The sequence below is a fragment of the Pygoscelis adeliae genome, unplaced genomic scaffold, assembly GCF_000699105.1.
Source record: "Pygoscelis adeliae isolate BGI_AS28 unplaced genomic scaffold, ASM69910v1 Scaffold4, whole genome shotgun sequence".
NCBI lineage: Eukaryota > Metazoa > Chordata > Aves > Sphenisciformes > Spheniscidae > Pygoscelis > Pygoscelis adeliae.
The window spans coordinates 301,446-316,869 of record NW_008824986.1 but is presented as its reverse complement, the minus strand read 5'-3'; the positions used below and the strand labels follow the sequence as shown (position 1 = coordinate 316,869).

Below are 15,424 nucleotides of genomic sequence, written 5' to 3'. Positions count from 1 at the left end.
AACACACTGTGGGAAAAACTGACCTAAGTCAGGCAGATTGCTATAAGAAAAGATGGAAAACAGGAATGTGAGATAACCGTAATATATATATATAACACTGTGTTCTTGGTCCAGCGAAAGACAGAACAAGACACAGGACATGCTTAAGGACATCATAAGGGAAGAGACTTATACACCATGGAAAGAAGCAGCCTGTGGATATATACGTATACATACACAGAAAGCGTTCAATGTTAAGGACAGGGGAACACTGGAATCAGCTGCCAGGGAGGATTTATTCCATCACTGCTCTCTCCATCACCAGCAAATTGCTAAAAATAGGTGAGACAGCTGCCTGTCAGGACTAGCTTGGCAGCACCCAGCCCTGCCTTGGCAGCAGACTAGCTGATTTCTCACGCTCCCTCCCACTCGCCTCTGCCGCAGTCCAGTTTAGGCACCAGCACGTGGGCGCAGACGGACAGGCCAGAGCATGAGGACCTTGAAGGGGACTACTCTGAAGAAGATTAACCTGAATGGTTTCAGGTCAGTCTTACCAGCTAACTTGGATCATGTGGGATAACATGCTGCTCCTTAGAGGTGACTCCCCAATAGCCTGCAGAGGAAAATAATTGCTTCATGAAGGTTGTCAACCCTAATGACAGATGCTGGAAGCATCCTACCAACATTACCCTCATATCCTCATAAATTAAATCTGTTAATTTCTTAATCCAGGAGATGTTGCTTACATTTCCAAACAGAGCTCACCCCAAGTGAGGAACAGGGCCATACCCCCGAGCTGCAGCCCTGATGGATGCACGCAGCCACAACTTGGTTAACATCCGCCATACACAGAGCCGCAAGCCTGTGGTCCTCACCTCCTAAACATGCCGCTCACTTGAACTTCTCTTGATCCAAACTGTACTTTGAAGGCTGACAGCCTCGATAGCTGCTTTTTTCCCCAAGAAAATGGCAGTTGCTTTCAGTCACTGCTGCAACTCCCCTTGTATTTGCTCCTGGGCATGCAGACAGTACTGCAAGGGAAGGTAACTGATAAAACAGTGAGGCTGGCAGAGACAGCAAGAAGCACGAGGTAGGATGACCACATGAACCCAGTAAGATCACAGCTGGCATCCTGTTCTCTATCTGTTGTTGCCCCAAAAGACAGCAAGCTCATCACCCTTCACCACTGTCACTCACCGGTGTTCGTTTTCAAGAAAAAAAAAATCTTAGGTTGGGAGAGTAAGGGAAGCAAAGAAAAGCCTCTGATGCTACAGGCTTTTTAAGGTGCCCTCAATAAACACAGAAAGTCTTTTTTTTCCCCCTTGTTTTATTATTATTTTTTACCATACTTGTGGGTTTGTACGAGCCCGGCTTTATCAGTTTGAAATTATGAGCCAGATCAATGGATCCAAATAAGTCTGAGTTAGAATGACAACTACCAAATGCTGAAGATTGTTTTATTGGGTATTCAAAGCTTATACCCAAGGGTGAGAAGGATGCCATAACTGCTAAAAAATACAAGTGAAAAAACTCACAACTTTAGTTCAGAAGAAAGCAAGCCCTGTAGAAATAAGGAAACAGAAAAGATGGGAAGAGAGTGTTAAATGTACTCCATATAAATTGAAAGCTAGATACTGTAGAAAATTGATAAGGGACACAGAAGCACCCAAGGAGGAGGCAATGACCAAGAGAACACTTTATTGTCCGAGTTATCAAAAACAACAAGGAGCATGTGATAAATTGAGATTATTGTTTACCATGTTATTGGAAGTGACAGAACTATATATTTCCAAGTGAACACTTACTCTGTTTACAATTCTTTATATTCTATATATCCTGATCTTCTCAAGACAGAAGACATACTCTCTCCACTTGAATGGTAGCGAAGATCTATAGAACACAGCAACACTATAGATATGTATTTTCTACTCAGGTCTTTATAAAGGTTTCTGCAGAAGTCTGAGGTTTAGTTTTAATAAGAGTTGGCTGAGACTCTCTGCCCAACTGCTGTTGATATTCAGTAAGCCTTAACTCATTGCTATTAATATTTAAAAAGAGTAAAACAGGACAATAGGTGTTGTGTTATCAGAGACCTGTTATTTAGACAAGGACCAACGTTGGACAGAGGAAACAAGATGATCTAGGCTTTCTAATTAAAGGAGGGTAAAAAAGAACTTCACAACAGTCAACAGGGGCTTATGGAAAATAAGTCTTATGCTAAATAGATGTAATTTCTTGATGAGATTACCAGTGTTGCTGATAATCACAGTAGCATTTGCTTAATAAATGCAAGTTCTCACACTGTATTATTCCACTTGCCACTAAACGAAATTGTGATTAATAAGCCAGAGCAACACAAAAATCAACACGAAACATTCAGTAGATTAAAAACTGGTTAATAACATGCTTCAAAATATGAGCATTTGATCATCGAGTGGCTAAGCTTCTCCCAAGCCCTGACAAGGGTGAGTTCCTGGCCCTATGCCACCTCTTTTATTAATGAGCTAGAGGATAAAGTCCCTGCGTTCCCTGCCATCTATCAGTAAAGATTCAGAGAGCACTAGAAATTACGGTCTCGCTTGTTCAGTAAGCTGAGCACAAGCAAGCACATGACACCCATCAAGACAGCCAAAGAGCAAAAGGAACATCTAGGCACAACAAACACAGACATGTTTACATGACTAGTTTCATCCATACTAGACATTAATGCCTGTGAAAGCCACTTTGTGCTTTAGTGGATCATCAGTTGATCGTAACTCCCAGTGAATCATCGCAGTCTTAAGGACAAATGCAAACCTTGTATGTACAAGTACAGTAATCTCAAATCAAGTCTAAATATTAAATAATGCTCCTGTTTGACACCAATGCTACTATGCTCAGGTTCTTCAGCTTTTTAGCATCTTTTTTCTCTAAATCCTACCCAATGAAAAGCCACAAATACTTAGTAGGGTAAGTTTTTCGGAGTCAGAGAGCTTACTCCTCCCAGGCTGAGATAAAGGAGTAGATTATCATAGCCTGCATTCCTGGTAGAACAACAAGCTGGAAAGCTCTGTAACCTAATAACAAAACCAAAAAATGGCTGAAAGTAGGCACTAGCGTGCACTGAGGCCGAGAAAAACACAGAGCCTTGTTCACAGTGCAGATAATTAACAATTTCCCTGATGTACAGATTCTCTTCCCCCAATGCTTTCTAAAAAATCAAGATTGAGTGGGCTCCTCCCGCTGAAGCGGGGGGAGATAAGCTCTAGCTCAAGCAGAGCTTAGCCAAGGCAAGCAGTAATTCTAGGAAGTTGTCTGTATTACGTCTGCTTGCACCTTGAGCAATCAAGGAGTTCATCTGCACTGAAGCACTATTCACTTACCAGGCATGTTATAGACATCAAGTGTGTATATGTGATGTTATACACATCAAACATCAACTAAAGAAAAACTGATGTGAATTGTGACTTTCAGTATTTATTTTCTCTGAGTTCCTTGAAAATATTTAGTTTCTCTGTAAGGACAGACAAATTGGGTCTCTATACTAACATAAAACGTGAACACAAGTTCATTAACCCAAAACACACTATTTTCCATCTAGTTTAACTAGCCTGTATCTATAATTAAGCATCGTGAAGAACTTTTAAGAGAGCAGCCCCAGCACCCAGTTACCTGGCAGGGAAGGAACATGAATTCTCATCAGCATCTGTTCCCTTTCCCAGACCATCTGCAATAATGCAACAAGCCATTAAGTGAAGATGTGCTACAACATTAATCACTGCAGCATCTGGTTTTATTGTGCAAACTACAGGCTCAGTCCTGCAAGGCAGTAAGAAATGGGTGAGCCTATTCACATGCATATAGCAAAGCAGGTGTTTCCACACCAGAGCGTTTTATAGGCTCCCAACAAGCAGCGTTTGTCTACCTGACTGTGCTACTTGATCCATCTTCATTTCCATTGAGGACACGAGAACACAAAAGAGCAACTGTAGAGCTACGATAAGCGGTGTTGCCAGACAACTAAAGTTATATGAAATAATTCTCAAGAAATACAGAGGAACTCAAGCAGCTCAGTGGGGAAGAAGAAAGGAAGAGTGCTCCAAGCATCTGACCACCAACTCTCACAGCTAAAACGTGCAAGATGGAGTGTTTAAATGCAGAGAACATCTTATTGCTTTGAGTACCCAAAGGAGTGTGAAACCTTTAATTGATGTATCCATGGAAAGAAGCGGGCTACAAGATCCCATGTGGGGGAGATCCCTTCAGATTTCTTAATTCCCACGAAACCTGGTCTTTAGCTAAAAGCAGACAGCAGGGGAAGATCACAGGAGGTTGGTCAGAGACAGGGCTAACACATGACAGCTTTCAGGCCGTACTGCTGTTCACAACTGGTAGACCAGAGAAGGTCATTCCTGGCACCGCATTTTGCTCTCCAGCCTGGGATGTGTTCACACAGCTGCATACTTCTGAGAATTTGGCCTCATGCTCTTGGGACAGAAGTCCCAACAAATTCAGCTGCAAGTCCAGGAGGGAGCAATTCCCCACTATGTCTATATGAACACCAATTAAAAACTGTTCTGCTCTAACAAACTCCAGGATATTTAACAGCATTATTCCCTTCCCAGCCAGTACCTCATGCAATCCCTCAGACGTTTTGGCAGACTGAAAACAGATGGGCTGCATCACATTTATCAAAGCCGCCTCAACCTCACAAGTCTTTTGTTCTCTTCACCTGGCCCCACAAGCAGCAATAACACATGATCCCATATGTGGTCTAGACACCAAAAAAAAAAAAGCATATAGCTTCCACCAGCAAGTCTCAGCAACAGCCAACTGCAGGAGACAGCTGAAGCTGTAGAAGTTTGCCAAAGTAAAAAGCTATTAAAAAACCCCCAAGATTAGGCTAACTTCAGTTTTAAAGTCTTAATTAATGAACATTATGCCCATCCCTAGTTTTCTCCCTTGCTTCCTCCCCGCAGATCCAATCTTTAGCACAGCCTAGAAGGCAGATGGGCCATCGGGTGGTGGTGGACACTGAACGTCGTAAGAAAGTGCCAGCCGTGACAAGACTAGACCCTAAAGGGGTGACACTCAATGACTGCATTGGCACTTTACTTCCAAATCAAGAACTAATCAAAATTAAGTGATATTTACAATTTCTGCGCTTCCTCTATTGAGCCAAGAAATTATTCCCCCTACTCCAAATGATGTGACTTCTTGGAGAGATGTTGCTTTCCAGATAGCTACTGGAGGACAGCCAACACGCTCTTGGGGATGCATGCAAGGTGAGCAGGTATTTTTAGTTATTCGGTGCCAAGGGGAGGCAGCGGGCATGAACTTGGCCACCAGAGGGCACCCGTATTTTTTAAAAAAAAAGATTAAAAAGTGCCATTTCCAGTGACATTAAAGACCCAGAGTTCAAACAATGCTTATCCTGTTAAGAGACAGAGAATTCAAAGTGTAGTCCCCATAAAATCGCAGCAAACCAAGATGATTCCTGAACCAGTTTCTTGCATTTCCACCTGGCTTCCCTGCACAAATCCCAGCTCTGATTTGCTATGTAGCATTTAAACAAGATGATATGAACATGCACTGATCAAACTCCAGGGCTCTGCAGGCTTTGGGCAATACCTGTGCTTTAAGCTCTGCAGGTCAGCTGAGGTCACTTCCCCCCAGGGCAGTTCATATGTCTGCCTAATTGACTCCAGTTTTGACTTTGGCTCATTCCCTGGCACCAGATCCTTTCCTTCCCCTGATGCTCGTGGGTAAAAATAATATGAAGCCAAAAGCCACCTGAAAGGACACAGTGCTTTTTCAAGACACCGCTCATAGATCAATATGTCTTCAAGCCTGAGGAGAAAACCCTCAGCGCGGCAATCCCAAGGATAGTCTCTTAATTCTGTTACCTCTCAAAGAATTAAAAAAATGGAGCACAGCTCTCAAAATAAAAATAACCTAACACGGATAATACCTACATTTTTTCAACTTTTCCCTCCTACATCAGGTTAAGTAGTACCTGACACATCTATAGCTATAAAAGAGGTTTCTCCCCTCTTGACTATGATTTATGTGGTTTCCTTTGTTTCGCTAGAACAAAGATTTTTAAAGACTCAGTTTCACCTGGCGTAAGATATTTCCAGCAATTCTGCCATTAAACCTGTATTCTAATCAAATTACTCTAAAGCCCCTAAGACACTGATGCAAAAAAGCAATGCATTCTTAAACAGATTTAGCTAAGGGCTGATCTAGGCTTCAAAATTAATTTCAGAAGCGCCAATGGAAAAAAGCCAAACACAAAAAGCAGTGAAGGCCAGCAGAGCAAGGAAGATGAAGAGTCTTTCCTACAGAGGATCTTCCAGTAAAGCAGTTGGGCACTTGATACAGGATGGACAAAGGAGAACAGGGTGGAGGAAGAGAGGGAGAAATGGTAGAGATGTAATGAAATCTGCAGAAGTGGCAGCCAGCACCAAAACAGCTCAGCTTGCTGCTGAGGAGTGGAGCCTGAAAAAGAAGAGCTTGTAACAGAATGAGAATATTCTGCCAGGGCTGGGAGACAGGTATCTTGAGCTTAATTGCTTCAACTTACGCACAGGATGGGGCAAGAACCAGAATAGCACAGAATAAGGCCAAGGGGATGCAGCAGAATAAGACTGAGTACCACATTGGACACAAACACACCGTTAGCAAAGATCTTGTTAACCAACTTCCAGAGCACCACAGATGTCTTGCTCTTATTCTTACCGCTAATATATTCGCAGAAGGATAAGAAGTTAGGCATAACCAAATACTTCCAGTCGATCAGGAACAGCACTGGTAGGACTCTGCTTACAGAGATCCTTCTGTGCTCCCCAAAGGCACATTCGCTCCCTTATTTCATTCAATATTAGGTTGATTGAGTGACAAGCTTCAGCGCTGAAACACCAGTTTAACACTTTCACACACCCACCGCCCGTAGATTCAGCAAGGAAGGTTTGTGACATAAAGAAGATATCTGTGGCCATTTAATAACACACTAAATCAGTATTTGGAGCTACAAATAGAGAATACAAGTTTTACACAAGTATCAGTAAAAGTATTTTTTATAAACATTAAAGTTGCTGCAAACTGTGGGGTTCAATACTTCTTATATATTAACGCCTCATTTAGATTAGCCAATGCCTGCACCAAGATTTATTTCAATTAATTAATTCAGTTCATTATACCAATGCCCAGATACTTAATTGCTTCTGTCATCAGCTGGAAATCCTCAGAGTTTAAGCTATTGCTTAGCAAGGGTAAACTTCATTAGTCTTCTAAGCTCAGTTATTTGCATTGCTGAAGTATTCTTCACCATGGCAGAACAGAGCAGCATTAGCTACTCCTGTTGTGTAATTATTTAGATGAGATATATTCCACCAAAAGCAGGCAGCAGGAGCTCCTGGAGGACAGCGAAGGCAACAAGACCAACACTCACCTACAAGGGACAGCTACGCAGAAAGCTACACACAGATGCAGATCAAACGTGAAGATCCTATCAACCCACTTCCAGTCTAGGAAGACACAGAATAAGTCTTTCCTGTCTCGCATCATACAACCACTGGGGTTTTTTATACACATCTTTTCAATCCTTGACTTCTCCTCTACCTTTGTGTGGCCTTTCTTACACCAGCACTGGCTTCTGATGCTGCTCAAAGCATATCCTACAGAATCAATCTGAAATACACTGGTTTCAGGCTGCACATGACAGTCAGAAACCACCTGACAAGTCCTGTCTTTCTTCATGCTAAGTACTGGAAAGGGTAAATTCACATACAGGCACCACCATATTAATCCCTTTTTGCAAGGTTCCTCATCATCAGAAGTACAAAAAATCTGTTTTGAAATAAAAAGGTTGGGGGTTTTTTAAGTACTAATAGGAAATGCAGTGCTGCTTCCCACATGTCAGTCGAGAAGAGTTGGGGCATTTACACATGGTTCTATGCAGATGACAAAAAGAAATTCAAGTCAAATACTCTTTTCCTTTTATTATCGCTCTTCCTCTAACAGCGCATCAACTCTTACTTACCTAGCCCAAGAAGTGTAAGATTTTTTGCAATTGCTTCTTGATTCAGCCTATTACACCTTTAATGCATGAACTATAAAGAAAAATAATTGTAAGAAAACAAAGAGGGAGACATCCCTCATCTTAAAAGAAAACTTCACTGACAGCCTGCAGGAGAGCATCCCTTACTGCATTCCTTACTCAAAGGGCAATGGAGTGTCCCAGCTTCATTGACAAACCATCCAAGGTTAAGCAGAGTATTAGCAGGCACACATTCCTCGTTGAGAGTCATCTGCCGTTAAAGGGACAGTAATTCTTTGTGATGCTGAGAGAGCCACACTTAGGACCTGCTGGACCTCTCAGAGACTAACTGTGCAGCACAGGAGAGTTTCATGTCACAACAAAAGCACGGGTGCTTCACTATCCAAAGGAAAACAAGCATCATAGGTCATCCCTACGACCGACTAACTGCACCAACAGAACTGGTTACGCAAAGGACCTCCCTAACCTGCTTTCCATTTAAATACCTCTGCAACATTTAATAGATCAAAATCACCTACTACTAAGTGTAAATACTCAGATGCACACAGACATTTCTCTCTGTAGTATATGAATTACATTTTCAGTGACACTTGGCTTATTTGATCCCCGTGCCCTGGCTACATGTATTACATATTTACCTTTTATAACGAATTAATTATACTTACTACTGCTTACTGTAATAACCCAGGATGTAACTAGCTGAATAACCCAGGATGTCATTACAAACATTTTTTAATTCACCTACGCTTATTCTTAAACTCAACTAATCACTCAATTTATATATTGTGGAAGACAAAAGGAAATTTGCGGTTTCTCATCCCGCGTTTATTTAAACACAATGTTAAAATGCCTATTTGAGAGTCTGTTTAAAACTCCTACAGGTGTCAGTATGAAGTATTTTCTACACCAAACATACCAGTTTTGTTCCTCCTCTTATTCAACAGCTGTATGCCAAGTAATTAAAGTAACACCGTAAGCCTGGATGTACTTTTATTTTACAGTTACAGACATTGTGTATTTATTTCACGGCTCATACAGGAAAGGAATACTTAAATCTGTACAATTCTATTTAGTGCTTTACAAATTCATAAAAGACAAAGGAGACAGAGCAAGGAAAGAAAAAAAAATTAAAATCACAGCAAGCCAATCTCTCCAGACTGATGAGGACTGGGGAGATCACAGACCAAAGAGGCTGCCATCTCCTTTATCTGATTTCTATCAGCGCTCTCAGCTGAGCAAGGTCAAGCGTGGCCACAGTGCCCAGGAGCCTCCAAGGAACAGCCAAGTACTCCAGGAGCCAAAAAGTCACTCCCTGAAATCGCCCCTGACCTAGCACTCTGCATACCCTTAGCAGCTCTTTGCTGCAGGAAGCACCTTCCTCCTGATCAAAGGCAAAGCTAACAACTGACAATTTGGCTGTTGTTAAAAGCAGGGGTGAATCTGCTGCAGGAGGGAGATATTAACTCCGTATCTTTTGGAGAGCTTTACGTAGGACATGATGTCCTACCTACTTTACAATCATGCTGAGGATATTTTAAGTGGAAAAACACCCTGCTCACTTCCCTGCCTGAAAAGGGGTGTTATCCTGGCCATCCATGACCTTGAGTGACACTGCCAGTGCCACACTGCTTTCACATTTTGAGGGAAGAGAAGGGAGTCCTTGATTTATTTCAAATGTGGCATGGGCCCAGGGTTCAGTGAGGGTCACCTCAGGCAAGCACAAATATCCCCTTTCTCCTCGCAGTTATGGAAACAGGCTTTGAGCTTCATTGCTCAGAGTAGGCGTGCTCAGGCTCTGGCCCTTATAAACCTCATGAATCTTGTGTGCAGCTACCTTACCACCGAAAGATGGACTGTCCCGTTTTGCTCCTCCGCTATGTTTTGTATGTGAACCGGCCAGCAGAACACAAAGAAAAGCAGAGCAGCATCCCCTGGCCAAGCGTGCTGTCCCAGCAGCCCTCCCAGAAGCTGAAAGCACGATGTTTTCACCCAGGTTGGTAGAGTCAACAGATTTATCTTCACACAACACCACAGACCCATGTAGCATCACCACGTAGGGGGAAGCTGGGCAGCAAACCCCACCAAGGGCAAGCAGCCCATGCTGAGGACAGCTACAGAGGAAAACTCTTCAGTCCTGAGCTTTCTCACATCTCTCTGGCTACTCACAGCAGCAAAGCAGCTCTACAGGGAGTCAGCAACAGCCATTCCTTCCCATGCGGCAGAAGCAGGACAAGCAATAATGCTTTGCAGATCTTAAACCCATCTGCAGGTACTTACCACAGGACTAAAGCAGCGTGAGCTCTCAGGCAAAAAAAATAAAAAAAAACCAAAAAAATATATGTTACCTCTGCCAAAGGAATCTGGCACTTGCTGTCGCTGCAGCTGTCCCTACAAAAGCTGCCACCATGAGCCTACGCCTGGTCCTGGGGTGATGTGCCGTCCCACGGTAACGCCACGAAACAGCAGACAGCCCTGCTGCAACAGGAAGGAATCGAAGGCGAAACATCCTGTCGAATAAGAACAACACATCAGTAAAGCAACAAACGGTTTCCAGTTGTGGACTCTCACGCTGACCCTCAACCAGATATTCGCTCACATTTTTTCTAAAATAGGAAAAGTTACAGAAAATAACTGTCACAGATGTTTATTAGCTGTTCTGAAATAGGTATGTAACCTGTCTAATAAATAGCAAATCACAAGTATTACATATTGGCATACACCTGGCTGACACACCTTGCTGTCACATCCCAACTACTTACTCAGCTGCTCTTACAAGATTTTCCAAATTCCTTTTCAGCCTTTCCCCAGGACACTTCATTAAGAGGAAATATTTGCACACTCCCACTCAAGTGCCAAGGCATGGAAGATGCAGGTAGATCTTACAAGCAACTACAGCAAATAAGAGCCATTTGGCCAGAGGGAAAGACACAGCTGTATTTCAAAAGGCAAATTAAACCAAGTAACAAGCCAACCAACCAAACAAAACCCCAACCTAGTCATTTTAAATTTCCTTAAGAAAACCCTACTGTTCTTAAATCACTTTTTTAGCTAGCCTGGAGCAAACATATTTGTATTCAACTTTAAGTATAAGGCAAGTTTCAAAGTGTTAAAACTCGTAAAATACAATCTGTGCCCTGTTACACACACAATGGTACAGAGACAAATGGGAAACCAGAGCTGCTAATTTAAATATTATTACAACGGAGAAATCTGAACCACAAAAATGTCACCTCATCATACACACCAGCTACAGGATACAAAGCAATTTTTGCTAGCTCACAAGATTGAAGATGAAGAATAAATGTTCCCTTTGAAAAGAAAAGGTGCTGTATCTTTTAGTGGAAAAAAGGTTTTATTTCTAACGGATGTAAATTCAGTTTTCTCATCATGGGGTCAGCCTTAAAAAAAAAAGAAATTGGGAGCAGAATGGTAAAAGAGAATTTTAAAATTAAAAAAAAAAAATTTGGAAGTGGAGAGCAGGGAGCAGTGGCCTGATTCCTTCCTTTCGTTCACCATTCTTGCTGTTCTATTCAAATATTCCCAGCCAGTAAGTAATCACAGAACACAAAAATAAAGTCACATCTATTGCTTTCTGTTTGCTTTTGCAACTCAAGATGCCACCGTGCTGCTTTGCTAAACCATTAACTTCCAACAATGAGAATCTCGGGACCATTTTGCGCAAACACGTCTTACATGTGTGGTGTGTTATCCCATTTCAGCTATAAAGAGTTGAATGCATTACTGCCCTTTTCCTCCGGTTAAAGCAACATGCAACTCAGGATTTCATAACAGGAACCGGTGATGTGAACTTAGGGAGGGGAAGAGAGGAAGAGGGAGGGAAAACGCACATAAAATATTCAGCAGATAATTGAGTGCCAGAGCTCAATATCTTTTAAGGCAAGAGGTGGTGGAGATGCATCTGAAGACTTCACAGCACATCAAGAAATACATGGCGAGGGGAAGAAAAGCATAGATAATGAAAAGTCCTTAGCAAATCCCTTATCAGTGATTTTTTGTATCAGATCTAAGGCTTTTGCATGGCCCTGGGGCAAGCGAGGCAGGATGGAGCACCAGCAGGTGACAGCAGGCTGGAACAGAGGTGGCAACGCTGCTCTTGATGGGTAGGGCAAAAGCCACAGGGTGTCTCTCCCTCGCCACCCTGGTTTATGGGCAAAACCCACGAATCCTGCTGCTCACAGCTAGTGCATCTGAATAGCATCCATTTTATATTTATCTGTGCACGTATTAAAAACCAAGTTTGCAGTTGGCATTACCATTTTGTTTATTCCTTTAAAAATAAATAGGCTTAAAATTAAAGTTCTGATGGAAAACAGCCAGCCAACAGCATCTATTCTCCAATATTCTCCAGCTCTGAACAATAGAAGACTGCGTTATGAAAAACAGCTCTTATCTCAAATTTAAAATATATTTCCATCCTATACAAACCTGATGTTCCCATTTCATCTCCAGGGATGAATTTCTGTTACGTATGCAGAGAAAAATCTGCAAGCGTTATTTTCACAGAGAAGCTAACGTTGCCCTTACTTGGGTTCCCCATCCTAATTACAGCTTTATATGCGTAAGATGTAATGGATAAAGGGAAGTGTTGCCAGTATCATTTAATCAGTCAAAATGAAAATCAAGCCCCACAAAAGCCTTACTTTTGAGCTTGAAGAGATTTTTACAACATTTCAGATTGTTGGCTCTAGTACTGCATACATGTTTTCTGTCTGAGCCCTAAGAAACACTAAATTATCCACTTTGTCCAAGTAATCTTCATCCTTGACGGTGCTGGGACATTCACCCAGACAGTGCTCACTTGGTAGCAATTGCCCGAGAGAGCTGAAAGCAGGCAGTTCCCATAATAACCCTAAAATAAAGAGTATCCTTATCTCAGAATGAAAAAAGCACTTTGGAAGTGAAATTTTCCATGCTTTCCAGCTGCAATTTTACAATCTCTCATAATTTTTTTTTTTTTTAAATAGAAAGCGCTATGGTATTTGGTATGTTTGTTAAAAGCTCCAGGCATTTAAGACAAGATCACTCAAGAAAGCTGGTGCTTACTTTTAAAAAGATTAAAAATAAGTGTCTTGCCCTAACTGCAGCAATGAAAAGCTTTACACCACAATCTGCAGTAGGATAAGGAATAAAACTGAGATAAAGTATAAAACACCCGAGAACCGATGTGATTACAGCTTACAATAAGAAACAACCTCAATTCTTGCATGATTTAATGCGTAAATGATTTTTTTTTTACAAGATACAACAAAATAGCTCAGAGAAGAAAAAAAACCTTAACTCCAAAATACTGAAAATAAGGATCAAACATGAAAGTTATCATGATGTTCTAGCAATACTGCTACAATTAACCTGTAGATCGTATTTTTCCTTTTAAGAGATAAGCCAGTCTTACCTTAAGTTCTTGCTCAGAACAACTCTACAGTTACTTTCAGAGGTTGAATTAATATCCTTGGACAAAAGAAATAGTTGTGGTTTTTTTTTTCCAGAAAAGAATGACATAGCTGCTTTTATTTGTGCCACAAGACATGGGTATTTTTTTAAGCAGAAGAGGCAACTGACAGACTTGAAGATTTAAAAACAAAGCTTTGTTTACTGGCTGCTCCACCAAAACCCATTCCTTGGAGCCCAAACATTCAAAAAACACCCCAAAACACAACAAAAAACCCACCTCACCCCAATCCCCTTGCCAAAAGAGATCTGACAACCCATCCTGGTACCTGGTTTGCTCTGCCCACCTCAGGACCACGTTTTTTTTCTCCAGCTCCATGGTTTAAGCTGTGTTTCTGCACCAGCTGCTGCAGCAGCAGCTCTCACTGCCATCAGTAAGTGCTCAGGGCCCTGCTCTATGGGTACACGCCACCGGCAAGTGAGAACAGCACAAAGCCTCATATATTTGTAATGTAACATTAAACTGTTAGCGTCTTTTGGCATCCAGGAAACCCACAAACCCATTAGGAAAGTACCACTTCCGATCCAAGATACAACAGGCATCATTCAAACTGAGGACATCCAGATCACTTTAAAAGAAGAAATGGAAAATTATTTCAACAGCTATATACATTCTTGCTTGATGTGGATATTTTATTTTCCCAAACAATGATCCTCTGTCCACTAACCTGTTTTGCAAGGAAATTCAGACAGGCTCTCTGCTTCTCCCCCCGGCACATCCAGAGCATCAGCAGTCCAGCCCTGGATTTTTCAATGCACATAAGAACTGGCAGATCCCATCTCTCTTGCATTCTTTTTCAGATACCGAAAGAAAGAGAACAAAAAGACTTGCTCCTGTTTTTCCAGCACTCCAATTAGATGGTTTCTATACTGAAAGCACTAAGTAGCCCAGCCCAGGCAACAGGGACTTCTTCACACCTGGGTACGCCCAGCACTGAACTTTTTGTAGTCCTTCTTGGCAATCCAGAACAGCCACAGTTTTTAAGATTAAACACACTTAAAGCAGCTTTTTGATGTCGAAGCTGGCCTCGGTGGCACAAGCACGCGAGAGGGAGAACAGTAACTGAATAAGCTGATGGGTGTTTAATTTTTAATCAGAGAAAGGTTCACAGGCACGTTTTATTTGAACAATTTTACTAGGACATGGTAAGATTGTGCGTTAGCACAGAATGTCAACTGTAAATTTAAATGAAAAATATTGTTATGTAGTAAGATCTTCTCCAAAAAGATTCGCATTTACGAGGCATTGCTCAGGCATAAAGACTTCTGCAGGGACTGGCTGAGATGGAGTCACTAAGAGCTTTCTGGAGCCGTATGTTTATTAAAAAGCAAAGTTTGACATTGCCAGAGCGCCCCAAGACATCCTGACCCAGCAGCAGCTGTCGGAAGATTCCTCACCTATCTCCATCCCAGCCCCTGACTGTCAGTTATACCTTACCCTCACTCACTGAAGCCAGCGACGTCGGCTCCAGAAGGCGTGAGGTGCCCTGAAGCAGAGAGCCAGCAGCAGAAGAGCACGGGTCTTGGCTCCCAGCTCTCCTGTCTCCATCTTCAAGAGGATTATTGAGAAGAGGAGAAAGAAAAATTGCAACAGGGGAAGAAGTACAACAAATAAATCCCATGAGAAGGAAAAGTCAAGACACACAGGAAAGGGCAAAGCAATCGTGAGAGAAGTTTCACTGTCAACAGGAATATAGAGATACCTAAAATAATCTGATACATAAATCAGGGGGAAAAAAACCTCTTAGCATCAAACCTGCCTCCACCAAAGTTAGTTATTAATTTTGACTTCTCCTCCCCCCAGTTCTCCATACTTCCATTTACAAACTGGTACCAGCAAGAGAGATTTGTACAGGGGTAATTCATACGAAGGGTGCCCAGAGGTGGATTCCAGCTACGGAGGCGTCTGGATCCACTCCTTCCCCCATCCCCAAG

The 15,424-nt window shown here is 42.0% G+C and overlaps 1 protein-coding gene across 3 annotated transcripts in view; it reads right to left on the bottom strand.

Moving 5' to 3' along the window:
• MICU1 (mitochondrial calcium uptake 1) overlaps positions 1 to 15,424 on the bottom strand; it is a 116,983-nt gene that overhangs the window by 94,942 nt on the left and 6,617 nt on the right. For all 3 annotated transcript variants that reach the window (XM_009325783.1, XM_009325785.1, XM_009325784.1), the window contains exon 2: positions 10,366 to 10,527. In XM_009325783.1, the coding sequence (XP_009324058.1) occupies positions 10,366 to 10,526 (161 nt within the window). In that variant the 5' untranslated portion in view covers position 10,527. The remainder of the gene's footprint in view (positions 1 to 10,365; positions 10,528 to 15,424) is intronic.